General features: G+C 45.2%; 1 protein-coding gene across 3 annotated transcripts in view; it reads right to left on the reverse strand.

Moving 5' to 3' along the window:
• Nucleotides 1-290: 290 nt before the first annotated feature.
• LOC144935568 (phospholipid-transporting ATPase IC-like) overlaps nt 291-27,778 on the reverse strand; it is a 57,446-nt gene continuing 29,958 nt past the window's right edge. For all 3 annotated transcript variants that reach the window (XM_078862362.1, XM_078862361.1, XM_078862363.1), the window contains 26 exons: nt 26,862-26,950; nt 26,576-26,689; nt 25,445-25,543; nt 24,592-24,653; nt 24,392-24,464; nt 23,466-23,536; nt 22,854-22,936; nt 22,143-22,301; nt 21,077-21,165; nt 19,556-19,782; nt 17,929-18,137; nt 17,415-17,455; nt 15,739-15,898; nt 14,872-15,060; nt 13,064-13,176; nt 11,935-12,099; nt 11,142-11,253; nt 10,068-10,143; nt 9,282-9,414; nt 8,012-8,369; nt 7,382-7,605; nt 6,878-6,961; nt 4,999-5,244; nt 4,135-4,273; nt 3,185-3,315; nt 291-2,180 (listed from right to left, as the gene is read on the reverse strand). In XM_078862362.1, the coding sequence (XP_078718488.1) occupies nt 1,887-2,180; nt 3,185-3,315; nt 4,135-4,273; nt 4,999-5,244; nt 6,878-6,961; nt 7,382-7,605; nt 8,012-8,369; nt 9,282-9,414; nt 10,068-10,143; nt 11,142-11,253; nt 11,935-12,099; nt 13,064-13,176; nt 14,872-15,060; nt 15,739-15,898; nt 17,415-17,455; nt 17,929-18,137; nt 19,556-19,782; nt 21,077-21,165; nt 22,143-22,301; nt 22,854-22,936; nt 23,466-23,536; nt 24,392-24,464; nt 24,592-24,653; nt 25,445-25,543; nt 26,576-26,689; nt 26,862-26,950 (3,740 nt within the window). In that variant the 3' untranslated portion in view covers nt 291-1,886. The remainder of the gene's footprint in view (nt 2,181-3,184; nt 3,316-4,134; nt 4,274-4,998; nt 5,245-6,877; nt 6,962-7,381; nt 7,606-8,011; nt 8,370-9,281; nt 9,415-10,067; nt 10,144-11,141; nt 11,254-11,934; nt 12,100-13,063; nt 13,177-14,871; nt 15,061-15,738; nt 15,899-17,414; nt 17,456-17,928; nt 18,138-19,555; nt 19,783-21,076; nt 21,166-22,142; nt 22,302-22,853; nt 22,937-23,465; nt 23,537-24,391; nt 24,465-24,591; nt 24,654-25,444; nt 25,544-26,575; nt 26,690-26,861; nt 26,951-27,778) is intronic.

Below are 27,778 nucleotides of genomic sequence, written 5' to 3' on the forward strand. Positions count from 1 at the left end.
AACTGTAGTAGCATTCTAAGGAGAGATTTTAAAACTGTCGTGGCTACGTGAAAGTTCTCATTGTCCTGGTTGTAATTCTTGCGTTGCATTTATTTGTGATATCGCCGCACACCGAGTTGTTGTGCATAATGTTCTTTTAAAGTCCAATATCTCTTCTGTTGAAGTTATGCTGAGCTTGAAGCACGTCCACTGACTGAGAATATTCCATATTTCTAGTCCAAAAAGCATTTTAATGTTACAGAGCACTTCTGCTCCGACACATTTGAAATAAGTTGAAAACAAACGCAAAACACATTTTAAACATTTATTTACATGTTAAAACAAATCCTGAAGTTAAACGGAAATGTTACCCAAGGTACTTACCAGGACTGCATGTGGAAGTTAGCCCCAAGATGCACAGTGATGCAATGTAAAAAACTGTGCTTCAGTCGTAGCCCGAGAAAAAAAATCGGCAACTGCACGAGACAATCCGCATTCCTATCGAGTAACATGTCCCACTCTCCCAGGAAAGAAACATTGTACCTGATATTTTCAAAGAAGAATAATGCATTTAACTAAGTTGCATAACAGTACATCTAGAATTACACAAATGGATTTAAATAATGCTCAAAATATTAACTATTTTACAGAACAGAAATTAACTACAATGGCACATAAGCACTTCAATGGGATTACGCAATAACATCCCTGTACTTGAGAAATGTTCTTTCTCGTGACGATCCATTGCAATTTTTTGGTAAACACCAACACTTTATGAATTGTGGGCAAATCAATGCCCTGGCAGAGATTATTTACTCAATATCCTCAATGTATTTGCTTTCCATGTCTTAACCTACAAATAAACGAGCAATTCCAAAATGGAACACTTATGGCCAGGATCCCAATGTGTCCTCTATACCCACTGTTTTAAGTGGAGGAGATGCAGGATGATAATGCAAAGCGTGTTGTTATGATATCTAGAGCTGGGTTGGAGGTTCAGAAATAAAAGGTTATATAATTTTGTTTCTCATCCAATGCAGACACCAAAACTCGACACACCACATCGTTGACCAAATAGCTTCGACACCTCTACAGGACAACTGGTGGACATTATTTTTCTCACAGGTATGCTGGCACAGTTTCAAAGAATGTGAACAAGTAAAAAAAAATCCACATGGATAAAATATTTTCATTTCTATTGAACATTCGATACATGGAAAACATTTGTTTTATTATGACAAACAGTTTTAAATTATTCTTTTTTTTGCAAACATGTGTATAATAATTTTGCAAATAAGCTTCGCGAATTGCAGCTAATGGCAATACCATCGGGTTTTCCCACCACTTCATTTACAGCATTTTCTCCCTCTTAAGATGTAAAATGACAACCAATATCAAAAAACACTTTTCACATTTCTATTTAATTTGCAAAACTAAAGAATATAAATTACATAACCTTTTTCGATGTATTAGTGGCTCCTGATGTAAAAAATATTGGTATTAAAATGGATAGAATCTCGGTGCTGTATAAAAGGTCTACATCACCAGATGAAAGAGATGTCCTACTCTTGCATGACAAAAAAAAGCAAGTTGTAGAAAATACAGTACTTTGGAGACGTTATACTGTTAACCAAGAATATGCCCAGACATTCACGTAAGAAAGCCCCACAAATTGTGCAACGTGATCATATCGACAAGGACTCCAACCTCGTGCAATAAAACACACATAAAATAAAGACACTGGCCCCTAAAGCCACAGCTGTAAGGCACTTATCTGGAACAGACATATTTCCATGTTAACTGCTACAGAATGAACCTTGCCACACAAAGGTGATCCCGTGCAATTTACCACACAATGAAGTCAAGGCCCAAGCTGACGTGTTGGTTTGAGTTCGTTTAACTTCGTGTTATATCAAGATGGAGCTATCGGCCACGTTGCCCGTGTCGATGGGCACCTTGACCATCGAGTCGGCGATGCTCTGCACCTCCGGATCGGTCTTCGTGTATCGGCCATGTTGGTGCACCACATCTTCGGCCCTGGGCTTCGCCGCCGGGTTCTTCCTGCGTATGCTACGGCCGGACGTGATGAGGTCGCCGAAGCCCTTCGTGTGCGAGTACGCGTAGGTGGAACGCCGCATGGTGCCCAGCCGCTTGAAGGGCTCGCGTGCGGGTGGCGTCGCTTTGTGGATGCCATCTTGGATCTGCACGGCGGGCGTTTCACAAGCAACGTTAATCATTATAAACGTCCCCCTTGCACCTTTGCGTAATGAGTGCATCCGATCGTGCCACGATACGAGAAACCGCGATAAGCAGTCTCAAACTTGCGCATTCTCGGCAACCCTGAGGCAGTTTCAGCTGTCGGCAGCAAATGCAGGGGGGTGAGAGAGGCGACCAGGTATGGTTGGTGGTATCCCCAGTGCTGTGACACCTGTATTTGTGCGGCCTGTGATGGATATTGGTTTTCGAGGCCACTTCCAGTGCTCTTGGAATTGTTTTCAAACCAAAGTGTAGGGACAAAATGGTTATCGCCATGTGCTATTAAATTCTTGACCCGAGTATGATCATCAGCCATGGCTATCAGTAGTGCCAGGGGTTCGTCTATCTTAACAATGAGGAGATCGCTGGTTGACTCATGAGGCTAATGGCTTTATTACAGACTTATCGCTATACACAACGTAAATATCTCTTCTGAATTCAGTCTGGCTCAGCCATGAGGGCTTATTCAAAAGACGGGAAATAAGAATGCGCTCGTTAGCATGAGCCATGTCTAGTGCCCGTGGTAAAACTACATCACTTCCAGTTTTCCTACCGGCGTGAGCTCTACTACCATCTTAAAGAGTTCATGCAAGAAAAACAAATGCTTCACTCGGTGCTAAACTTCCAAATGCACAAGGTGTTAATACATAATAATTTACAACGCTTTGTCAATCCACTGCTGCAAGGCCTCCCCATACCATGCGTCACGGAGGTTGTTTGGCCATACTTCACCACGCTGGTCAGTATGGGTTAAGTCAAGGGGGGTTGCTCAGGATGAGTTTGGTTATCACTCGCCACTGATGATAGTCGTGGCCGGGAATTGTCCGGTTCATAATGCAGTGTGTGCTAACCGCTGAGCCACCACTCCATCCGAACAGCACAACTAAATGGCAGCAAATAAGAGTAATACAGTACTCTGCATAGAGGGCAACTTATGAGCACTCTGTACCTTATCGAGAAGTGTAGGCTGGGTACAACGAACGAAGAACCTCATGGCAATGACAGGTATCAGAGCAATGGCCACTGTCAAGATGATGATGAGCCACAGGTACGGCTGCTTCAGGGAGTTGCTGGCCGTTCCTGGAATTCCACAACAGCGCGACACAAAACGTTCCATCATTATTCACATTTACATATGTAATACAAGCACACTGTACGCAGTCTTTAAAATACTTCACCCACTATTAATCGATGTACATTTACCGTGAATGCCAGCCAGTGCGCTTATGTTTTCAGAGTAAAGACCGGTCCGTGACGGCCTTTTATGGCTGTCATGAGGGTCTGCACTGAATGGATTTAATTCCATTCAAGGAAAGCGGATTTTCTGCTCAAATCGGCATGGAGTGGGGGGCACATTCATCTTCATCGATGCCGAGACAGCAGTGGAAATTCCACATTCCTATAGCAAGGGGCCAGTCTCCCTGACGAACAATCACCGATCCAATACGAGTCATACCACTGTTGGGACTTCCCACAAAGTGATGCTCGTGTTGCTCGTGTTATCGAGCGATGCTCGTGTTATTGGCCTCAAGACGGATGATGGGCTCCAGTGTACTCCCGTTTGGATGTACAGCCACCGACTGTTGTGTGGCTGTACCAGCTCGCTGGATACAACCCCCGACTACACGGACCTTAACGAGCCCCCAAATCGCTGGCCCACCTAAAATACCCAACGACATTTACTTCCGGTTCTAGGGTTAACATTCGAATCATTTTTGTAAATATATTTTAAATAGCTCTAAAAACTACAGCATATATGGATACACATTTATATTTACGCGATCAACCCAAAAAAACCTGTATTACGCACTATACTCTACATCGCATTTGAAAGCTTAGGTGGGACAGCAGTATCCGTACACCTCGTTGTCGTACAGCAGAGACGAGCCGTTGACAAACCTGTGAACTTGAAATTGCTTGGGAAGATGTAGTGCAGTCCGTCGCTGTGCAAGTCAAACATGATGGCAAAGTAGAGGGCGATGCTTCCGAAAACTGAGAAAGTGTTCAAGTATGTCCAGAATGCTGTGTCCAGGGAAATCTGGAAAAAAAAACGTAGTTTGAGATGAAGGCCAAGGTTTGGTTTTGGGTTGCTCACGATGCCAACATTAAGGTGTTCAAGGTTTTTTTGTTGTGTCTTCAAAATGACTAGCTATTAATATGTTTGCAAAATAAGTACGTTTAATAATAATTATTCTACTTTGGAAAAGTGACATGAATGGTAATTTATGTTTTTGTTATCTATCATAGAAAACCAGAGAACAATAGGTTAGCAGTTGTGTAGAATTTTGCCATCCAAGCACTTCGGAGGCAAGGGCTGGGGGATGACAACTTGTGTTTGTGGAACTCCCTACTCATGGGTGTCGAGGTCACCATTTCTTGGCTCTACAACATATGGGCAGAACAGCAAAGTGGATTTAACTCCATCTGTACAGACACTGAGTGGTAGCCACCCCTCCCCCTCCTTTGCACACATGGATTTTCTTCCACATGTATAAACACTCATCAAAGGAGTTTGCCAAACATCCCAGTATAGGACCACAGAACTTGGGCAATTGTTGGTGCCAGTTCCGGCTGCTTTCCCACTTGCTTGTGATTTCACGCACATGTGGATCATTCTCTCTCCGAGAGGGAATGAACACGATATGCCTTACAAACTGTAAATAATTAAATTCATCAAGACAAGAACCACACCTTCCCCCCCGCGACCCGTTTGTTAGCCTCGCTAGCTCAGCATCCGGCGGCAACTCCCACTCCACCTCGTACCTGCAAGTTGACGATCAAGGTGAGGGAAGTGGCTGTGACGACGGCAAAGGATTGGTAGTCGTCGGGTGCCAGGCCATCGCTTCGCATCGTCTCCAGGAAGGCACCGTACGGGATGAAGAAGATAATGAGCGAGGTGATGATGCCTTGAATCAGGCATCTCCCAAAGATCTTGTAGTTGAAGTTGAGGTTTTTTTGTCCGGTTTCGTACAGCTCCGGGAACTTGAAACTCTTGGAGTCGCTCACGTCCTGCATGCACCGATGCACGACTCTGAAGATCGAACACCACCCCCCTCCCTCCCCATAGCTGCCGTTCCAGTTTCACATTATTTTGACAGCAATCGTTTTGAATGCTACCTATTCCCGTGTAAAATGAGCACCACTTCAAGGAGGCGGTAGTTGTCTGTTGGAATGTCTTGCTCACGCCATTGCTGGTGAAAGGGCAAGAGTTCTAAGACAGCTCCTCTAAAGGTAATTTGGTCTACTCTTCCATACTGTCCAGACGTCTTGTAAGAGGTGACAGTGCCCACACGTGAACTGTACGTACGTATTTTGAACCTTCTTTCGGAGCCAACCATGCTAATCAGAGGTGAAGGACAACAAACTAAACACAAAAAGCAGTTCTATGAGCACATCGGTCCCCACAATGGTAAAATGCAATCCCAAAAGCTGGTTCGTGGTCGTCAACTAACATGGGCAATGCCAGATGGCCATTTAAGCCGGGAGACTCTTTTACGTGAATTCACCCAACAGCCGAACACCCAAAACATTTCAATGTGTCCGCGAATTCTCTCATCCGCATGAACGGGTGGATTCGCGGACAAGTTTTCACGATGGCCACAAACAACCTCACTGCCGACTGCGATACCACGGCTGCGGCTAATCTTCTGATCGCTTGTGCTGGGTCGCTGGGTCCTCCAAGGTGTGACATCCCCATCACGTGACGCGTCACATGACGTGCCGTGTGAGGTGGCGAAAACCTCATGTTTGTTATAACGGGGCTACCCACTTTAACACACCGCGCGAACCGTGGTGGGGTGCGGGGGGGATTTACACTCCTCGGTTGCTCGACAAATCGCTACTTGCAGGCAACCTTGCGCCGATAGATCGTGAAATCGTACTGCCCTCAGGTGCTATAACAGGTCGATACACACACACACAACACATCGCATGCTGTAAAGTAGCACGCGTCAATTTCTACCGTGTCAATTTTGCTTCCAATGGTGTTTCTTAATTAATTATTCTTTGTCCAAGCAGACAAGCTCTCGCAAACTAGGGCATAAGAATTAATCTAAAAGCGCACAAGAAACATGGAAAGATTCGTGCTTGGAATTGCGTTGAGAAATGGAAGAATGCATGGATTCAAGACCATACAAAGGTTAATGACATAATTAAACCCGTTGACGAACGTAAGTAGGCTGTGGGGCAGAACACATCGCGAGAGGGGATGATGGCCTGTGGTCGAGACTAAGTCAAATTGGCAGCCAAAGTTGGCAATGTGCCCGAAAGTATGCACGCTGTGGAGATGGAGCAATAACATGAGCTCGGGATGCAGGTGTTTGATGACGGATTGCTACATCGCAGGAGCGCGAGATATGGCAATGACTTGGGGTGACCTTCTCCCAGCAGTGGATTGATCATGATTGGTAATGATGACGATAATGATGGGGAAAGCAGCTTGCTGCTTGTAAATACATTTTCTATTACCAGGGCTCTGTTCAGGGGCAATTTTTACGTCTCCATGAAGAAAAGAAACAACGGGAAAGGAGTTGACCCAGAGTGCGCGCAGACGTGAAACTAAGGCAGAAGGGGGGTGTTGAGCGGAGATCGGTGGCACTTTGCACGCAAGAGCAGAGCTACTGAGAGAAAAAGCCTTCCTTACCTGATCAAAAAGTCCCATCACCAGCACGGGCAGAGCCGAGTACAGCATGTTGTAGAGGGTGATGTACCAATCGTCGTACACAGCCTGCCAAGACATCGTACTTCATTAATCAACGCATTGGTCACGTAGGTATGCAAGGCACCCGTCTAATCATATTGCAGGTGTCCAGCTTTTACACAAATATCTCTTTCAGGGTCACATATAAGGTTGTGTGCATGCTGAACTTCTTTTGCACCATACGTAACCGTGCTGATCGGAGGTGCGGGGGGAGGACAGCAAACTAAACACAAAAGCAGTTCTAAAGAAATGAGTTTTCAATTCAGGACTGCCGATTGACTAACTCCGGTGTTCCCATGTCATGCTGCTGGTTGAACAGAGGCGAGGTGGCACGAGGGGTGGCATTCAAGCAACCTGCTCCATCGTCTCAACCGCCGGCCGTGCCGGGAGAGAGCGAGAGTGCGGAACGCCCCCCGTGTGTGTGTGCACAATGTCCACGGCTCTCACCTGGGCGGAGAAGCCGTTGAAGAAGCTGAACCAGAAGTGAACGAGCGTGAAGGCGAAGTTCTTGTAGAAGAAGTACTGCAGGAACTTGCACATGCGCAGGTAGGACCAGCGGCCGTGCACGAGCAGCAGGCGCTCCAGGAAGCGGAACTGAGCGAAGGAGTAGTCGCTGGACAGGACGGCCTGCATGCCCTCCTGCCCGCTGATGCCCACGCCGATGTGAGCCGCTGCAAGCGAGATGGAGGGGGACACGCGGCTCAGCGAGAGTCCGGCGCGACCTCCGGAAGCGGTTACAGCCCCACATGACACACCTCTAGGGCAACTCGGCACATGTCGATTGCACGGACGAGTATCTGCATGCAAAACCATTTTTGATGTTCCGTAAAACGGTACTCATGGTTATCAACCGTGCATAATGATGATGATAGTCTGAACGAATCCCTGACCACGATTGTGAACTCGCAACCTTCCCACTGTGAGCCAACGGGCTCCGATCACGGCGGCACCAGCCGAATTGTTCCAGTCACACGTCAACAAAAGAGAGGTGCACCGTGCCCAGCTCACGGCGTCTCGAGCCGTCGACCACCAGCCCGGCGAAAAGGAAATGGAGGGGGGGGGGGGACGATGCCTCACTCTTGATCATGTTGACATCGTTGGCGCCGTCGCCGATGGCCAGGGTGACGGCCTGCTTGTGCTTCATCACCATGCGCACGACGCGCGCCTTCTGACGGGGCGACACGCGGCAGCAGATGACCGCCTCGCAGGCGCAGGCCAGGCTCACGAAGCGCTTCTCGATTCTCTCCCTCTTCAGGATCTCCCGCTGCTTCTCCTCCTCCCGCTGCTCCGCCTGCTGCCTCGCGTCGCCGAGCTGCTCCATGGAGACATCGTGGCCTGCTGCTGCTGCTGCTGCTCCCCCGCCCCGGGGCTTGCGTCGCCTGGGCAGTTTGAGTCTGTCCAGACGTTTCTGTTTGTTGTCGGTCAGAATGCCGTTCTGCAAAAAAATACCCACGCAACAGCACGTCCAGGATCGGATTCGTGAATTGGCAGGCACACCTCGTGCCGCCGATTAGCACGGTTTGCTACCGTACGGTGCGAAAGACGTTCAACATATATACATACGTACATGGAATGTTTCTCGAAATATGGAAATCAAACAATTTGTTTTGACAACTGTAAAAAACTATAGAAAATCACATGAGAAGAAATATATGGATTCATCAATTATTCCCCTGATTGTTGTTCTTCCTCGTGTAGTTTGCCTTCAGCTGATCTGTGTTATTTTTGGCTCCAAATAGTTTTCGTTGGCTTTATTCCTCAGTGATGTATGTAAGACACTTTATATTACATTTCCTGCTGTGCAATTAGTTTTTTTTTAAGACTGCATTTGATTTTCTAACCCGCGTGTTTGTTCTCGTGAAAACAAAGACTTGCAGCCTCAGTGGGCTCTCCCTTTGGTTGTAAATAGAGGATGTTTTTTTTCACAAAACAATGACAGATTAAGTATTTAATATTATGGAACTCTACTATGACAGCAGAGCCATGTATAATATTACCGAATCATCAGGAAGGGAATTAGTGATTTTATCTTTCAAGAGTCAAAGAAAAGCTGAGGTACACACATGATCAAGTATTCCACGTAAAATTATTTTTTTTTACATCCCATCAGCCCCACAGCCATCTGGGAGCACGCAACTTCAGCAGCATTGGTTCAATGCAACCAAACTCCTGACCGGCTTAAACATTGCAGTGTCTCATCAGCAGTCGCGCTTGATTGAACCAATGCTGGTGAACTGCCGGTTGCTTATCGACAAAGGCCCTCCTTGTTAGACATTTGTCCTAGCTAGACGCACAACTATTTGATAACATGCCGTAATATAGCGCAGATTAAAAACAGGAGCCTTACCAGACAGCCACCAGTTATAATGATTGCATTTTTCTTCCCCTTGAGAAACTGCTTTGTGAAGTCAACTTCCGCTTCCTTTCCCTTCGCATCTCGCTTGATCGTCTGGCATGCTTGTACATCACTCAGCATTGTACTGGAAGCACAGACATTACACAAACCGTAACCACCAGTGCTGAACCCACAGACACATGGCTCCACCATCCCAGGTTTTGGACACAGACACTCGTATGCAGTATGTGGTCACAAAAAGCATTCTGACTGAAAACACATAATTATTATCGATGCAAAATATGCATTCACGAGTGATAGATGACTGGGTGGATGCCACATTGTGACTAAAGTTTATAATATAATGCGGTGCAGGCACATCTGAACCTTGGCTTCAAGTTCAGAGTAATTACGCAAAGGAACTGGTTTACGATGTGGAATTCGCTCCCAAATTTTCTGGACCCACAGGATCACTGTCATCGCTCAAAATGTTTTCTCAGGGCACCACGCAGTAAACAAAAAACTAATCTGGTACTTTGTGAAGAGAATCTAGAATCTGCAACAATTCCGTGGAGCCCCATTCCACAGGCCTTGCCGAGACTCCGCCAGTGCAACGCCGAATATTGTGCGTTTGTAACAAATCAGAATCTGTATTCATACTGGAGGAATCCGATGAGCTATGAAGCTCTTTTTCACAGATGTCCTGTGTATGATTAAGTGCGTAGAAACTCACTCGTATAAATACGCCTGGTAAAGGGACGACTATGTTGTGTACAGTGCAGACATAGTATTCTTTACCTAACTTCGTCTCCATAGCATATTTGCATGTCTTCAGTCAGAAGCTGACAGGCGTAGCCAATATTTTCTGCGGTTTCTGCGAAGGAAAAAAAAAACACGATTTGTACGTTTGATGTAAGTATGTTAAGAAGATAACACCCAAACAACGCAATAATTATAGTGGGTTACTCAAAAAGCACTTAATTAATACAGACCACTAATAAAATATTTTGAAGCAATGTTTAAGCAGTTATGCAAGTGCCGTGACTAACTCGGAGACGATAAGACTTTGAGGCACTTTTATTAACGAGCACCATCAGTATATTACACACCCTACGTGGGTACACACTCTACAGTCGCTCGCCAATACACAACTCTACGTGTGTACACAATATTTCTGTTGCTAGCCTATACATAACACTACGTGTGTACACAATATTTCTGTTGCTAGCCTATACATAACACTAACCATCTAACACTGACGGCGCTGAACCGAGACAGCCAATAACTACCGAGCAGCGCAATATCGAGTGAAGACGACGGCGATGATGGCAACGACCTTGAGCAGCACGACGGGGATCCCACTCCAACAACAGCCACGAGGTCCCTCACAGAGGCCCTTCTTTTATTCTCAGCGTGGCCTCGCTCCGCCCCCTCTCTGGAACCTACTTGCGGGTTCCCGAGGATTCCCCATGGGCACCTCTCTGTGACCCTTTCCCCCCTTGATGTCCCTCTCTGGTGTCTATCCTGGCCTGCTGACTTCAGTACTGCCGTACACCCGCAGTTCCCCTTTTTCGCCAGCAGCCAACACTATGCCACTACACATGCATGTTATATAACCTACAGGCCTAGTCAACAGATCTTGGTCAAAATAATTATTTCAGTGATTACAATTATTTTAAATAGTTTTAAATCATTAAATTCATTCGTTTTAAAATGTGAAAATAACACTTCGTTTAAAACACTTTTCATACATGAGGATGGTTGGCGACTTACGGTACGAAAAAAGTTCAAGATACATAGAAGTGAAGCCATTTAATTGTAGAGTAAACAATGATCGTAAACCGTGGTAAACTGCAAGAGGCAGAAGAGTACCTTGTTTGTCTCCTGTTAAGACCCAAATCTTTATCTTTGCTGCTGCCAGTTTGGCGATTGCCTCTGGGACACCATCTTGAAGCTTGTCCTCGATGGCCGTCGCTCCCAAGAGCTGCGAAGGCACGAGATTATTTGTGAGCAGCACATCACCATTTCTGAGAAGACCATTCAAGACCATTCAGAGGTTGTAAAGGGCAATGGAATTGACGCCACATAATTGTGTCTATTGTATTACCCTCCCCATACAGGATCCCACTCGTGCTGCCACCTCTGAGATAGAAAATAAAACAGAAATTGGGATGAACAAAAATCGAAGAATATCTCACAATACCAGAAGAACTAAATGTAAATGACAAAAGCTCAGACTTTTAATGCTTAATGTTCCTGGAAGGCTTACAGGTTTCCCAGGACAGCTACCTCAGAAACAGGATGAAAATCTGGACTGGTGGCAACACGGCTAGATCCCACCATTTTCCTTCTTGGTAGATGCCTCTTAAGTAACAACAAATATCTCATTTAGATATGGGCTGGGCAGAATTAGGTGAAAACCAAATCTCTATATAGTATAGCTCCCATTGTGTAGCCATTGATGACAAAAGACTAAGACTATACAACTTGTGACACTTAAGAATCTGGTTTAGTCAGCATTTGAGCATGCTCTTTAATTTTCTTTCACTAATAACAATCAAGCTGCCCTGGTCTTTAACAGATTATAAGTTGTCCACCGACGTTACCGGGGAACGTATAACTTGTATCACAATCGTGCGGCGTGAGTTCTACGGACGTAGCTTACCTTCAAGTTTGTTTCAATCTTCTCGTACACAAGGCCCTGCTTCTTCTCGCGGTCGGCGAGGGACATGCTGGCCTGCTCGTACTTCTTGCTCCAATCCAGGTACTCCTCCTCGCTCAGGTCCTTGTAGGACAGGCACAGCGTGCGTAGGCTCTCGGCGGCAAATGTCTGCAAAGATAGATGGAACATCACGATTTGAACGCAATCGCAACAGGCGCACAAGCGCAGCCAAGCCAAGCACATCTCCTCCCAAACACCAATACCTGTAGTCAGAGCCGCATCAAGTAAGATTAACCTACGACCGACATGGACCCATAATCAAGCACTACTAGCATCCACCAGTGCTGTCTAAAAAAAAAGCCTTCTAGTTCAATCGATTGTGTTTCACCAGTCATCAATTGATATGACTAATTGTTCACTGTAAATCCCTAAATACCAAGGACTAAGCTGGTGTTCGGATCCATACTGTGTGCTGGTACATGATGTTTAAGGTCAAGTAAGATTTATGACGTAACAATAACAATGCCGTCACTCTACTCGCGGTCATCTGCACGGTTCATCGTACACAACAGAAGAATACACGCAACACATTGTGGGATGGTTTCCAGTGCCTTTCACCATAAATATTTCAACTCGGTTGGCATTTATGTCAAGGAATAAAACTGTCCTTTATACATCTCGATGACCAAGCAGTATTTCAAGTAGAGAAGCGTGGATTCAGCCAAGTGGCTGGATGGCGAAGGCAGCGCCCCCATACGACGGTGACAGTCTCGGCACCATCGCTACATCAATGCCATATTATTCTGCTCTCAGGAATTACACATTTAAGCTTGATTTCCATTCCACGAAGCCTCTCTGTTCAGGGCAAGTGAGACGGTGGATCGTGTTGTATGGACAACTGGCAATCTAAGCCACTTCCTTTGGAAGCTGACCTGTGGCGTGACCTTTTCCTGGCCTCATTAACAACCATTCGTAGCCGACATTCACTGCGACCCGTGAGAACTGCCAGCAGACACGAATTAGGTCTCGTAACAACTGCGATACAACTGTACTTCACGGCACGTCTACTGGACGTAGCTTTATTATAAATGTAAAAATGTAAGTTCAAGTGGTAACTCTGATGGTGACCTACATTGAGGTCCTTCTCTGTTCTTTCACGATTTGGGTCGTCCTTCTGAAGCCTCTCCAGGATCACCGTGTCGGCTCCTTTGCAGTACAATCGCAACTTTCCTTCTGGGCTCCGGACTGAATTCACGAGAGCACAGACACGCGCGTGTACACATACACACACGCAGACAAATGCGCGCGCACACACACGCACGCACACACATACACACGCAGGCACGCACGCAGACACGCACACAAACACAGGCACGCAGACACGCACACATGCACATGCCGTAGACACGCACACACGCATGCACGCGCAGATACACAAGCGTATTTCATAACCAAACACACAAACCCACAATGGAAGTGATATTTAACAAACCATAATTGTGGTCTCGTGAAAGCACGTCAACCCCACATGCTTCCGAACTTAAGAGGCCTTCCAGCATTTTAAAGCCGTTGCATGTCATGAGTGAACATGCAGCTTTGCTAAATAATAATGAACGTTTTTTTACATAATTGTACAACAAAATAATATCACAAACCCACATTCTTTTTGAAGGATGGGTTTTTGCACAAACCCATTTCAGACGTTACACCTGAATAACTCGTCAGTGGCGTTACAGTGGCTTACATTCCTTCGCATGTTCCTTTATGCAATGTGCATGCTCAGCAAGCTGCCAGGGCATTATCTTGTTCTTAGGTTTTTTCGGTAAAGTCACGTAGAAAGTAAAATAAAATAAAAACAAAAATCACGACGTTTCGGAGGCAACACAAGTCTCCGTCATCAGGTGGGACCGTCACAGCCAGATTAGCTGTATCAAGTGAGGCAAAGATTCAAGATGTAATCCCTTAAAAGCGAGTTGAGGGGGGAGGGAGAGGGAGGGGGGAGCTCATCAGACTATGGTAGCCAATGAAAGGAACGTATCGGGAGGGAGGGGGGGCGAGGCCAAAAGGGTGGGCGATGGACCCTTTTGGCCTCGCCCCCCCTCCCTCCCGATACGTTCCTTTCATTGGCTACCATAGTCTGATGAGCTCCCCCCTCCCTCTCCCTCCCCCCTCAACTCGCTTTTAAGGGATTACATCTTGAATCTTTGCCTCACTTGATACAGCTAATCTGGCTGTGACGGTCCCACCTGATGACGGAGACTTGTGTTGCCTCCGAAACGTCGTGATTTTTGTTTTTATTTTATTTTACTTTCTACGTGACTTTACCGAAAAAACCTAAGAAGATGATTCCTTGCAGTCACGAAAGCTTCAAATCTAGAATTAGGCATTATCTTGCTCGACAAAAAAATATACCCAAGTGTGTTTTTTTTATTTGGTATGTTGTACGAACACTTACCTGGTTAAAGAGATATTACAACATGCACTCTACTGTAACAGTATATATTTTTTATTTTATTTCACAGCCCTGTGACAATCCACTGCTGGCTGAAGCCCTCCCCATGCCATGTCGGCCATGGGGGTTTTTTTTTTACCATAAGTCAGCACCCGCTGGCCGGCGCCGGCTGGCGACGAAGAGGGCACGAGATCCATGACCGAATCAGCTGTCACTCGTCGCAGAAGTTAACCACGGAAATTGAACTCGGGTCGGCAGGTTCATAGCGCAGTGAGCCAATCACTTACCCCGTACATATGCATTACATAGCACGGAATTTTTTTTTTATTGATTTCAGCTTCGACTCTGTCTGTTTCAATCATGAGTCAGTTGGCCTACAGCAATGATTTCCTGTCGGAGCCAGCGCACACACGCCTGCGCGCTTCCATGTGCGTTCACGTTCAACGTGTCACACACCGGCGGGGGCTTGCTGCACACACGTCCCTTACCGATGACGGACATGCGCTTGCGGTCGCTGTTGAAGTCCAGGATGTTGAGCAGCTCGTAGACGCGTTCGGTGCCCAGCTCGGCGATGGTCACGCTCTCCAGCGTGCGGTCCAAGAACACGTAGCCAAAGTTGCGGGCGGCCGTCACCAACGCCCCCTCGTCTGGCGACTGAGCCTGGTAAATGAGGTCACCTGCCAGAGGTGGCACACGCTTGGCGTCACTCGCCGCCACTTCTCCCGACAAGCAGCGGGAGACAGGCTCCTGCTCCGTCAAACAGACTGGCATCGTTTTGGCAAACAGACTGGCATCGTTTTACGTTACCCTTTAAAAATGGTGACGAATATTTACGTGCTTGAAAATAAAATGTAGCTCCCCAGCAAGTTAGGCTAAAGTCATTACGATGCCGTTTGTTGCAAATGAAATGTTAAATAATGCCAGTACACAGTACACAATCTTTCTAGCAACGCAAGATAGACAAACATTGTATATTGAATCATAGAAAGAGTTTTTTCTCATTTTTAAAGAGTAAGCTGTTTGCAATTACCTATATATTTATTAAAATATTAACCAAACTAACAACAATTTCATTGATTATACTGAATGTGAAATTTTAATTCAGCACGTACAGCAATATCATGCTACATACTTCTAATATGCAGACAATTCTTTAAGTCTAAATTCTCAACTTAAGAAATGTACCACTACTTCAAAAGCTGCGTGTATAATTGTATGCTCATCCATTTAAGTGTACCCGAGTGAGAATTAAATCCAAACGGATGTAACTCCACCGTACGTTTAGGTTCCCCAACACTGTCCGCGTGTAATCCCTGCGTGCCGTTCACGGGGCAGTGCCACCCGGAGAGCCATACCCTCTTTTTCCTCCGCCATGACAGTGTGGCAGAGCGCAAGCAGCTTGAAGAATTCGCAAGCGGTGGGGTCCTTCTTTAGGCGCACCAGGTTAACCAGACTGTGATCGTGAAACTCGAAATTCTTGTCAGCCCGCTCGTTCCAGCTCCAATCCACGGGGTTCTGTGGGACCCACGCCACGCGTTAGTCCCAGAGGTGTGCGAGAATGCACAGCACTCTCACAACTCGCGTGGGCAGGAGTCTGACACTTTTGCGAGAGAAGTAGTAACTGCCAATTATTTCAGGAGGGTTCTATATTAGAATGTTTGTCCAACATCAATGACATTGTGTGTTTGTGCGTGTATGTTTGTTTTCTTAGCCACTGAAGGAAACTGTAGAAGAACAGAAGAAACTCACGCAGGACAAGGGAGAACATACACACTCAACACAGTTGGGAATTAAACTCAGACCCTTCTTTGTATGAGGCCCAAGTGTTTACTGCTGCACTGCCCCCAGCAATCAAATGAGTGGAGTTTCACAATTTGCATTAACATGCAATATGTTTTTCACTGGGTGGAAATACACAAAGTATTTTCAATAGCTTGCGCAAAGTAGAAAGGACTTTATCGAATGCGCATTCATCATAAAAGAGTGGAGCAATTTACAAAGTACAACAGTTGCCTACAGGCGTTGTCAAAAATGCCACGAGTCTGCACAATCGCCCTCGTCCACATGCCAGATCTTTGACAACTTAAACCCAAGGCACGGCGCTATGGGCTTCTCCACTCGTGGCTGCATCCGCCAGTGTGGGCTCTCCGCTGCGTTGTTGAGCTTTCTGATTGATAACGAGAGCACAATTGCCTGGCATGGTTGCATGTCTATCGCCCGTGCGAGCTCACCCGCTATCATATCGCACATACTGTATAATTGTGCACTCTCTAGCATACGGGAACCTAGGAAACCATTTTGCATAGCGACAGGTAGGCAGGTACGGTGTATTATTATTCTAAGTGACTGCGACGGTGCTCAGGGAGTGGACCCAGAGCCCCAAGTGCACAGCTAAGTATCAGGCACTTCCTGAATTTAGATATGGGCGAACTTGGCGCTGAGGAATTCAGCTGCGGTGTTGTGACGTGGAGGGCGTCTCTGATCACTATTGCAGATATGCAATTTGCCCTTCTGAAGAGGACTTTTTAAATAAAGTTTTGCCGTTTCACAACCCCCCCCCCCCCCCAGTGCTCAGCTGTTGTGCAGTCACCCCCCACTTGTCCGGAGGACAGAACACAATGCAGAGTCGACTCGTCGTCTACGAACTTTATTATTTTTGTTGTTGTTGTGTTGTTGTTGTCTATTCAGCTGACCTGTCGTCGCCGTCGCCGTCCCACCCATCGACAGAATTCATGACGGGAGGAGAGGGGACCGAGCGGATCGGCTACACATGCCCTCTGTACAAATGGCAGTTGTACAATGACGTGTGCAGTGCTGTAGCGTAGGAACGCAGCAATTAAAAAAGTATGGTTTGAGCCACCTAACGTGCACTGGTTAACCGACACAACTCCTGGACTAACCTCGAACCTTGCAGGTTTGGTTAGTGAAGGGCCATTTTAATGAGTAGACATTCACAACTTGCTGAGCGCCTTATTGAATGAACTGTATTTATCGTCACCGAGTCATAATTTCACTTTGAACGAATGCTTACCTTTCTAACTGAACGCGTTTTTGCTTCCTTTGCAGTGTTGCCTGTGATGGTAAAATAAACAGAAATGCAAAATATAGCATTAAACCGACAACACATGAACTTGCAGCATCAGCTTACAACGTATTGATTCCAAAGTGACAAACTGCAAGTGGAGCCATGCACAGTTTTTTTCCCATATTGCAAAGCGGTCAAACACGCACCGCCTCAACACTTTTGGTCTCGTCAATACAGCGCCCTTGTGTTGTGGCTAAAAGCACACACAGCTGATTTACTCCATGCTCAACGTGGAGACGAGGCATTCGCTCAACTTGTTTTGGATCAAATATCGCAACGATTCCACCAAACGCTCCTCCCTCCGTTCCCCCTTCGTCTCCATTAAGCCTTGCTCTCGTTTACTCGGATTTTAAGCAACACGTTCTTGTTGCCATTCTCTCTGCAGTCCGCTACGATTTTAAAATTTGACAAAATGCACCGCACGTCCCGAGGATTCCACCACCAAACTCTCCACACCCACCAAAGGCCATTCCTGAGATGGAGCACTTCTTGAAGGTCATGATGTTCTGCGTGAGCGTGCCCGTCTTGTCGGTGAAGATGTACTCGATCTGGCCCAGCTCCTCGTTGAGCGTGGTGGTGCGCGCGTTGGACGGAGTATCGTTCACCTTGAAGTACATCCGCAAGTCCCAGTTGATGAAGAAGCTCTGGCCCAAGCGGATGACTTCCACGCTGCGCGACAACGACACACACCACACAGCAGCACTCGGAAGTCAGTGTGTGTCTATTTGTTTATTATAATTACAACTACATTGTAGAGGCCTCAAGGCCTGCAATACAAAAACGCCTGCAAGGAGAAGCACTCTCAGCTATAAGTCTTTAATGGGTCTCAAGGTCCCTGCATTGCGATATTAGGCCAGTTCCATTGCAAGGAGTGTGTTGTGCTCAAAGGGAAATTCAAGGAAGCAGAAAAAATCCTCGCATATCAAGAGACCACTCAAATGTCCACAAATGCATCTCTACAAATCCATTTCCTGTACTGCCATCTCCTGGCCACCCCACAGGCTGGACAGTTTTGGAGTGTCACAAACAATGTATGTATGTAGAACTTCTTTCGCTCCGTATGTCGCCAACCGTGCTAATCGGAGGTGCGGGGCTAATCGGAGGTGCACCTTTGGTGCTGGATCACAGGTGTGCATCACCGTGCCCGACCAAAGGGTTGCCAAGGACTCATGGGTCGCGCCTCAATGAATGAAGTACAAAATCCCGAGTGAGGGGTACACCCACGGAAAGGTCAAATTAAACTGCCCTTTTGTCTGCGATTTTACTGCACCTACATACGATGAGAATCGCAATACGTGGCAGTGCAGCATTTCTAGCAAGCCGTGGTTGTGACGTTGTGATTGCGCAATCGCTTAATTCGACTGCGCAATCAACTGCGGCGCAGTGCCTATTGGGGGCAACAAGAAAACAAAGTGCCGAGGACGGGGGGCTGCGTCGCTGGCGCAGCGGTTGTTTCGGTTGCTTGGAACCGCCGGGTCAAGGGGAGCCACCTCAACACCGAGTGGGAGCTCTGAGCAATCAGGGAGGAACAGCGAGATGCGGAGAGAAACATGGAACCACACGGACACGTGCAGACGTGGAGAGAAACACGCAAAAGCTTAGTCCTACCTACAGGGTCATTACAGTCTTACTGCAACTTGGCTGGAGTCAGTAGTAGTGTGGCTCTATAGATCCCAGGGCATGTTGGCTATTGAAGGTAGATGACTACGAGGTGCATTTAAGTCCGTGCAAAACATCGCCAAGTAGGTGAACTGCAGTTGGCTTTCTAACCGGCAAGTCAGTGGGGGGCACAGCAATCGTGGCAATGCCCCCCTTCCTGCCGATTGAGACCGACATGTTTTATTTATTAATATTTATCAGAGAGAATGCATTAAATGATTTTTTATGTTGCAAGTTTGGCACCACCCCCCCTCACCTACTCAGAAAGTTTCTAGATCTGCCTCTGGTGTATGCGGCGTTTACTTCAACGACTTAGAACCATGAATGACAACAGATCGTAACTAGACCCTGTTTGCATTTAAATTTCATATTGATGGTAACACATAGCGTGCGGGATCTCCTCGCAGGCGCTGTTTTGTGCGACTCACCTGACGTAAAGCGAGATGGGCACCACGGTGTTGAGAAGGATGATGTAGCCCCAGAAATTGAGGAAGCCGGTCCAAACCGCCCATTCACTCACGGTGTCGGGGGTGGGAACGGCAGGGTCTCCGGTGATGCCACTGCAATATCGCCCAAAGCCCTGCCCATGGACGAGCTCCCATATGGTGTTGCCAATAGCAAGACCAGTGGCCATCACAAGCAGCATGCCGAAAATCTGCATGCACACACAGACACACACAAAACACACACAAAACACACACACACACACAGACACACACAAAACACACACACACACAGACACACAAAACACCGTCAGGTTTCTGCACACAACAATCGGAAACAATGCTATTGGATTTGGAGGAATGGTCTCATCCAGACAGGCAACACAATGGTCATGGCATTAAATTCTTCGTTTGATTACAATATTAAATTGATATAATTTTTTATGACCAAATGATTTGGAAATGCACTCTACGAATTTGCTTGCCGTGTCAGATTGCTAACATGCTCAACGGTCAAATCATAAAAAGAAACTCAATTAGCAATATGGTCATGTGACATGTTGTACATTCTACTATACATGCTTAAGTTGTGCGAACTACTTGCAGTCATTCTACGGCACGTAACCAATGGAATTACAGTTGAAGGGTCCTGACTAAAACATCTTAAACATTATCTTAATTTCATGTAACTCTGCATAACCACACACGTAACAATGAATCCAGTATTAATCGTCAGCCACAAAACAGAATTAGTGATTTTCTCAACTCTATGGAATTCCACCGCTAAATCTACCCAACCCATATTTTGATTTCGATAAATTGTTTTTATTTTGTCTGGATGTTGCATTCTTATGTATATGCGTGCCCTGTGTTGCACTGTCTTAAGATGGTCATATTATTTCGACAGCGTATATAAATAGCAAATTATTACGAATGAAATGCCCACCAAAACAAGTTTGAAAAAAATCTGTAAACAATCTTAGAAATCATAATCAACGATTTTTGGGTTTAGATCGCGTTATTTATAAATGTGTCGTAACCCTCCACCACCCGACACGGCCAATCAGTAAAAAAAGTGTCACGTTGACAAAAGACAAATAGTTCACTGCTTTAGCCCACCGGTGTGTTGAAGCGTGAAACCACAACATTTACAATTTGAGTACGACGTTTCGCTGGTAATTGCATCCAGCATCATCGGGCAATTCGCCAGAATCTTAGAAATTGCCATCAGTCTCATCACAGTGATGGCAATCTGGCTAAAAGTAGTATCTACAACAGGGTGGAAACCAGCGTGAAATGCCATTTGTATAAACAAGAATGTAAAATTCGAAGATGACTTTGCCAATTATTAACCATGGAGGGACCTAATTCTCCAGGAATAGTATGTGCAACCAGAATGAAAATAACACAACAAAGGCAGTGTCGGTATCTGGCGCAAATGTTCCAGTTCTTTCTTAAAGACACTTGCGTTTGATGAAAGCAACGATAGCATTTTTTAAAGCTTACCATAAAAACGATTTTGTTCATTTGTTTGTCAATTTGTGTCCTCTTGAACTTCGTCTCCCCACTGTTTTTCATTATTTTGGTGTCAAAACCTGGAAACAAAAGAAACAATTTAATTCAAGTCATAGCCGTCACTGACAGACATCAATGCAGTGTTCGCCTGGCGTAGATAAGCAATGTACACACACACACTGCTGCTTCGGCTATGGTCTCAGCTCAGCGCATTATTGAAAGTACTCTTCCGGGACTATAGCCCCGATGCACTATTATCCCTGGCTTTATACATTTGATATTTGCATCTGAAAGCCCTTTGTTGCAAAGCTACAAATGAGTGAGATAATGTCTCTGCAGGTTAACAGTGTGCATCACGTAACTTAAAATCATTTTTAGTCAACAAAACAACACTGACCACAAGGTGAGCACAAACGGTCAAGACTGCAGAGATTTTAGAGATAGGTAGATTTTTCGATTTAAAGCTTTCGTGACTGCAGGGATTCATCTTCTTGGTTCTTTCGGTAAAGTCACGTAGAAGAGGATGGCTGCTTGCGTTGTGGCTGAAACATCGTGGGAATTATTGTATTATGTTTTATTATTTTATTACTTCCCTTCTACGTGACTTTACCGAAAGAAGCAAGAAGAAAAAAGATAGGTAGATGTTTATTCTTTTTCAAAATTCATTCACAATTTGTATCCACTTTCGAAAATTACTCTTTTTATCTATCTTCATTTTCCCTTTTCTCACAAATGTATTCCATAAGTCCTAGTCTCCATTCCATAAAACAATGGAATGTCCTTTCGGCACTCTTGCACTCAGAGGTGTACTACGTTGTTTTGGGTCGGTGGAGGAGGGTCTTACAACAGACATTTGGGCCAGATCATTACGCTGCCCAACCCAAAAAAAAAATCGATTTTGAATCATAATACTGGATGTCAAAAAGCCTACATGCTAAATAGCCATTTAATCACAGCGCTATTCACAAGGCAATTTTCCAGCATATTAGGAACCCACGTTAGAAATTCTCAAAGTGGACTTGAATGACCCGAGTGTTTGGCTTGGGGCTCCGTGTACCTGCAAAGATCACGAGTCCGTGGCAAGTCTCCGTGTTCCGGATGCGACAGCCGCGAAGAAGCAGCTTGTCATTGTCCAGTGAGTACATCTTGTCCTTCCATTGCATGGTGCCCAGGTACTTGTCCAAGCGGTTGTTGGGAGCCTCGCTCATAATTATGGCTGAACTCAGTAAAGTGGTGGGATTAGGATGGGGGGAGACGAGAGGGGAGTAGGGGAACGTGAGATGCTTTGCTTTTGCTAAATAATGTTATACAAAACACATGTCAGATGGAGACAACTTAAGAACAGATGCGGAATGCACGAGCAACACGACACACTACATGGCGATTTATCCGTAATTGCAGTGGTGCAGTGGTGCGGTGCGAGGGATGCGTTTTAAATTAAACAACGGACGTTAAGATTTTGTAAGGGTTCGTGCACTCCTCAGTATTAACCAGGGCGGCCACGGGGGTTCGAAGACACGCAACTCTGCAGCAAGCAGCAAGCCCCCGTTGTTCTCAATCCTGTGTAGCACCAGGCCCTGCAGTAGCACCCTGTACTAGCACCAGGCCATGTAGTAGCACCAATCCTATAGTAGTACCAATCCTGTGTAGCACCAGGCCCTGTAGTAGCACCAATCCTATAGTAGTACCAATCCTGTGTAGCACCAGGCCCTGTAGTAGCACCAATCCTGTACTAGCACCAGGCCCAGGTGAACCGCGATGGACTTACCATTAAAGTCAGAGAGTTGTTTTTCATCTGTCAGATTGTTGTGTGTCACCGTCAAGGCCTGCTTGAACTTCAGGTTGGACTCTCTAGTAAAACAACACAAGGGAAACGCACATTAACCCACATTCATGGTGTCTATTGACAGAGTGCTATATACAACAATGATTATATTACATTTTATCATTGGATTGTGTTGGACACACAAATAAAGGCATACATATTAATTGTAACGTAATTACCTACATTGGATTTGTTGATGACGTAAATTATTATAGAACAACGAATGATGATGAACTGCAGAAAATTACTGAAGAACGAACCTCCAAAGTCCACGAAACTCGAGTTCAACAGCTCATAAAAGAGCACCCTTATCACTCACTATCTTGTTTGATTTGTTTATCTGTTGTGTTCTCATACCTTTTTAATGTAAATTTTTGTTATGTTGTAAAAGGTTTGTGTGGGGGGTTAAAATGTTAAGTAGATTGAGATGCAATTTGCCCGAATCACACTATCGAAAAACAAATTATCATCATCATCAAACGATGAGACGCAATCCTACTTTAGATTCTGAGATCAAGGAAACAGAGTGCAACAAAGGGTCAGGCCAAAGATTACCCGTCCAGCTCGGCTGTCTCCAGATAACACAAGCTGTTGGGTTCTGTTGTAGACAGCAGCAGCATATCAGCCTAGACAGAGGCGCAGGGCAAGACCAACAGCAACAGTTATAGACACAGAACATACTACCGTGTTTTACGTGTAGTTGTAATAAAAAGAATAATGTGTAGGCCCCTGACCATGAATCTATGCAGGTCAGTGCAGTTTGGCAAAAGGGGGGCTAGGCTCAGATGTCATTCGTCACTGCTGATAGCGATGGCCAGGAATTGAGCTGGGGTCGCTAAACACAATGATTTTATGATCCTTACAGGAAAGAGTGTGAAAAGTAAAGTTGTTAAATGATCACAAGGCCAAACGTGTTTCTGTTTTTTGAACGGATGCTAGAAGCCATATTACACGGTGTGACGTCACACGCCAACATCACAAGATGCAGCCCCACAAGGCAACCATTAGGAACGCGTTTCTTACATAAGACATTCCCTGCGTCATCACCGCTGGTTTAGTCTTTCTATTTTAAATATTTAATCGTTGGGACACCCGTCCGAGAGACTGCATCATCAATCATTACTTCAACCAAAAGTCAACAGAAATTGTTCCGATGACTGACTGCAGTGTGTTGTAGGTTGCACCATTTCGCAACACACGTGACAAAGAAAGGTAAACCAGGTACACTGTGCATGACGCAACATGGGACGTATCTTGGTGAGAATGGAAACTTATCTCTAACCCTTGCCCCTACACGTCAGTTTAGTTGAGGAGTTACACTGCAGGTTATTGCTTTTAGGGTTAATTTCAATGCTAATAGTGTTCACAATGTACATGTTACACTATTCACAAGCACACTAACAAATTAAGTGGACAGCAATGGCCAGACGTTGCTAGCATATTAATTAGGGTATCTAATCAGAAGGGCTAGTTGAACTTACTGGCACAAAATCATTTTTCTTTAGCCTTAAGAGGTCTCCCACTTGTATATTCATCCACTTATCTTCTTTGAAGCTGCAATGGAAAATGGTGCAGTGAGTTATGACAACGTAATGTCTCATAAGTGAAATAATGCGATAGTTCATGTTGCCCACAATGGCACCGAATTGACACGGCCACATATTTCAGACACTCATCTCACCTTCCATTTTGCATTATTTCACATTTCCTGTTATTGATCTGCTTGTCACTTCTGTGCCTTGACTGAACAAAACAAAACACATGTTAAAGGCAGAGTATTTACCAAGTGGGCTCACCATTTAGAACAAGCAAATAATGAAACATTACATTTCACATTGGCTAGTACTCATGAATTAAGGATACTGAAATGTGATATGCATGTTGAACTTCTGTCGCACTGTACGTAGCCAACCGTGGTAATCGGAGATGGCGCGAAGGACAAACTCGTGGTGTTATTGTACCAGGTGAAACCCACACACAACGTTTGTCAAGGCTAAACTGCCCCCCACAGGTGGCAACCAACATTGCGTCAAACAATAACAAGTACAATATCATTACCAAATTAAGGTTAAAGAATGCTTACTCTTCTGAAATGTCTACGTTGAATTCACGGGATTCAGAAAAGTTTCCAACGAGCACGGCAGGATTAATATTGGAACAATATGTCCTCAACGAAAATCCCATCTCAGCGGTCTGCTGATGAAAGCAACAAAGGAGTTGCCGGTTGGAAATGCCACCTCCTGCGGGTAGGCAGGCAGGTAGTGGTACGTGTTCCTTTGTACGAAAACACCCCATCTTATTACCAGTGCTGTGTATTTTATAAGGTAAGAGAGACCAACATGGTAAATTAATATAGTTACGTATAAAACGTGGAGGTTGCCACAGGAGATGAGGAGTTGATGTAATATTTGTTGACAGAGACACAATTTGTGCATAAAGTAATACATTTAGTACCGAACGTATTTCACAGTTGGGTTTAAGGCATAAAGGAAGCTATATTGACTTTAGGAGTTGGCTATCCTGGTTTAACTCACAATATCATCCACAGCATCCTTGATGGCCGTGATTGAGAGCACAATAACCAGCGGTACAAAGGTGGTGTACCACGCCAGGGACGAGATGATTGGGATGGCCTGCAAGGATAGATACAAAGATCAGCAATGGGGAGACAGACAGCAGAGGTACGCGACAGGAGACCGAATGAGATGGCAGGTAAAAGACTAAAGTACACAATGCGAAAGAGGGACAAAGAATGAAAACAATGCACGACAAGCACCAGTTTACAGCATAATCGTAATTCAAATTACAGATAAAGCTGACGTATATTTTTCAAGTTCTCCCTTGCCGAACAAATTTACCACTAAATGGGTTCTCACGGAATAAAATAAAGGCTTGTGTTTCATATTATCCACGATAAATTGCATTCTAATTCTTCCACCAAGAAATAAATACAAACTATGAAGAGCATAACTCCAAATATGTATCTGAAGTGCAATGCTAAAATAATATATAATCTCCTCCTAGGCAGTTTTTAGTATTGTGAATGTACAGCAAGTATCCAAACACAGGCAGGACCTGCAGTCAGCAATGAGAACACTAGGATCCATTCTTCAGTCTTGGCACAAAGGGGCCCTTAAGTGGTGCAGTGGAAGTCTCTCAACATGCCCTTCACCAAACATGAATATTGGTGGAACCTTTCATAGCTACAAGCAGGGCTTAATGTATCACGCTGCTAGGCTGCGTGACGTCACGTGTCACGTACTTTAACATGAAAGACATGAGTGAGTCCTCATTAATGGCAGTTTAATATTGAGGACTAGGAAGTTAAATTTGAGTCCCGTCCTTAAGGACACCTGGTGACCCTGCACAATATAAACACAAAAGGGTTGTTTTTTCTTGCACACCACCGCCGTATCATACGGACAAAATAACACGACATGGATGTGACGTCTTAAGATGTATTCCCGCAACAGCATTCTGAACTGTTCTGGCTGAAATTAAACACTGGTTACAGCCGTTTTTAAAATATATATACTCTATGTGTCATGATAACCTTGCATTTGTAGACAGAAACCATTCGTTTTCATTATCAAATACAACACGTTAAAGCTCATGGCACACCAGCATGAAATTATCACGCTTCCACGGGCTGACAATATGCTCACCTGCAGGATCAGCAGGAACAAAAAGTACACATTGGCCACCCGTTGGAATTGCTCGAGCAGATTCATGGGCAGAAAAGTCACGAGGTTGTACTTGGCAGTTTTGATGTAATTCCCCTGAAATGAAAGGGCCCGCGTGATACAGGTTATTAATATAATGGAGTGGCGGCAGTCCTCTTTGGAAAATGTGAAGCAAGGTGGACCGGTCACAATTCACTGCAGTTGAACGAACGTTATCAATAAATATTTGTATGTAAAAGTAGAATTCGCTTATCCAATGCACACTCACCTTGTACCGTTTTTGCTTCATACAGTGATATTTTGGGACCGTGAATTGGCCGTTGAACTCTCGATCGTTTGCCTTGACTTTCCATTCCTCTGTGAAAATAATAAAAGCAATTTATTCCATTATCTTTGGGATCTCCTTCACCAAATGTATTTCAATTGTGCCCGTGGCGTCATGGCACAGCACGTGAAACGCATCGCAAATTGCCTTGGAAGAGATTTTCTTCGTAATAATGCTTTAAGTGGTCGTTTGATCACTTTCATGGCATGGGTCTCACACTTTCCCATGTACTGTGCTAGGAGACATTTTGCTAAATGACAGTCAAACTCATATTTATTTATCCGATCTGGAAATAAGTGCAAAAAGCTGATTTAATATGAAACTCCAATTTTTTTTCTTTGTGTGCGGTCATTGGTGGCTGCTCTGAGACCATAAAACTCACTCGCGGAAGATTAATGAAGGGTGGCCCACCTGGATTCAAACCCATGATTTCTGCACTGCCAGCTTCGTACTACCTCTGATCTTGAAGCCACCCAGCCATCTCTGTATTGACTGGAAGAACCCCAGGACAAGGCTCTTCTGGTGATGCTCCAGTGGCACTTTCAGTCAGCAACTTCCCACAGACAAATTCCCAGTCACCATTTCAGGAAGTCAGAAACGAGGCCCTACTGGCCAAGCACGATGTGGCACACCCACAATGTTGCACACGAGAGGAAGTTCTATTGTTTCCTCGACACATCGCACTGTGAACCACTGTTTTGGCGATGCTGCCGCACTCTGGGTATCACCGCCAGCGGCGGGTTAACAGGTGTTGGGGTTCCATGTAAAAGTTGTAGCCACTGCTGAGAAAAAAACCTTCCCTCGAGGGAATTCTAAATAGCTACCCTCGAGGTTATTTTTGGAGGTCCAAAATATCTGCC

The sequence above is a fragment of the Lampetra fluviatilis genome, chromosome 13 (assembly GCF_964198595.1).
Source record: "Lampetra fluviatilis chromosome 13, kcLamFluv1.1, whole genome shotgun sequence".
Lineage (NCBI taxonomy): Eukaryota > Metazoa > Chordata > Hyperoartia > Petromyzontiformes > Petromyzontidae > Lampetra > Lampetra fluviatilis.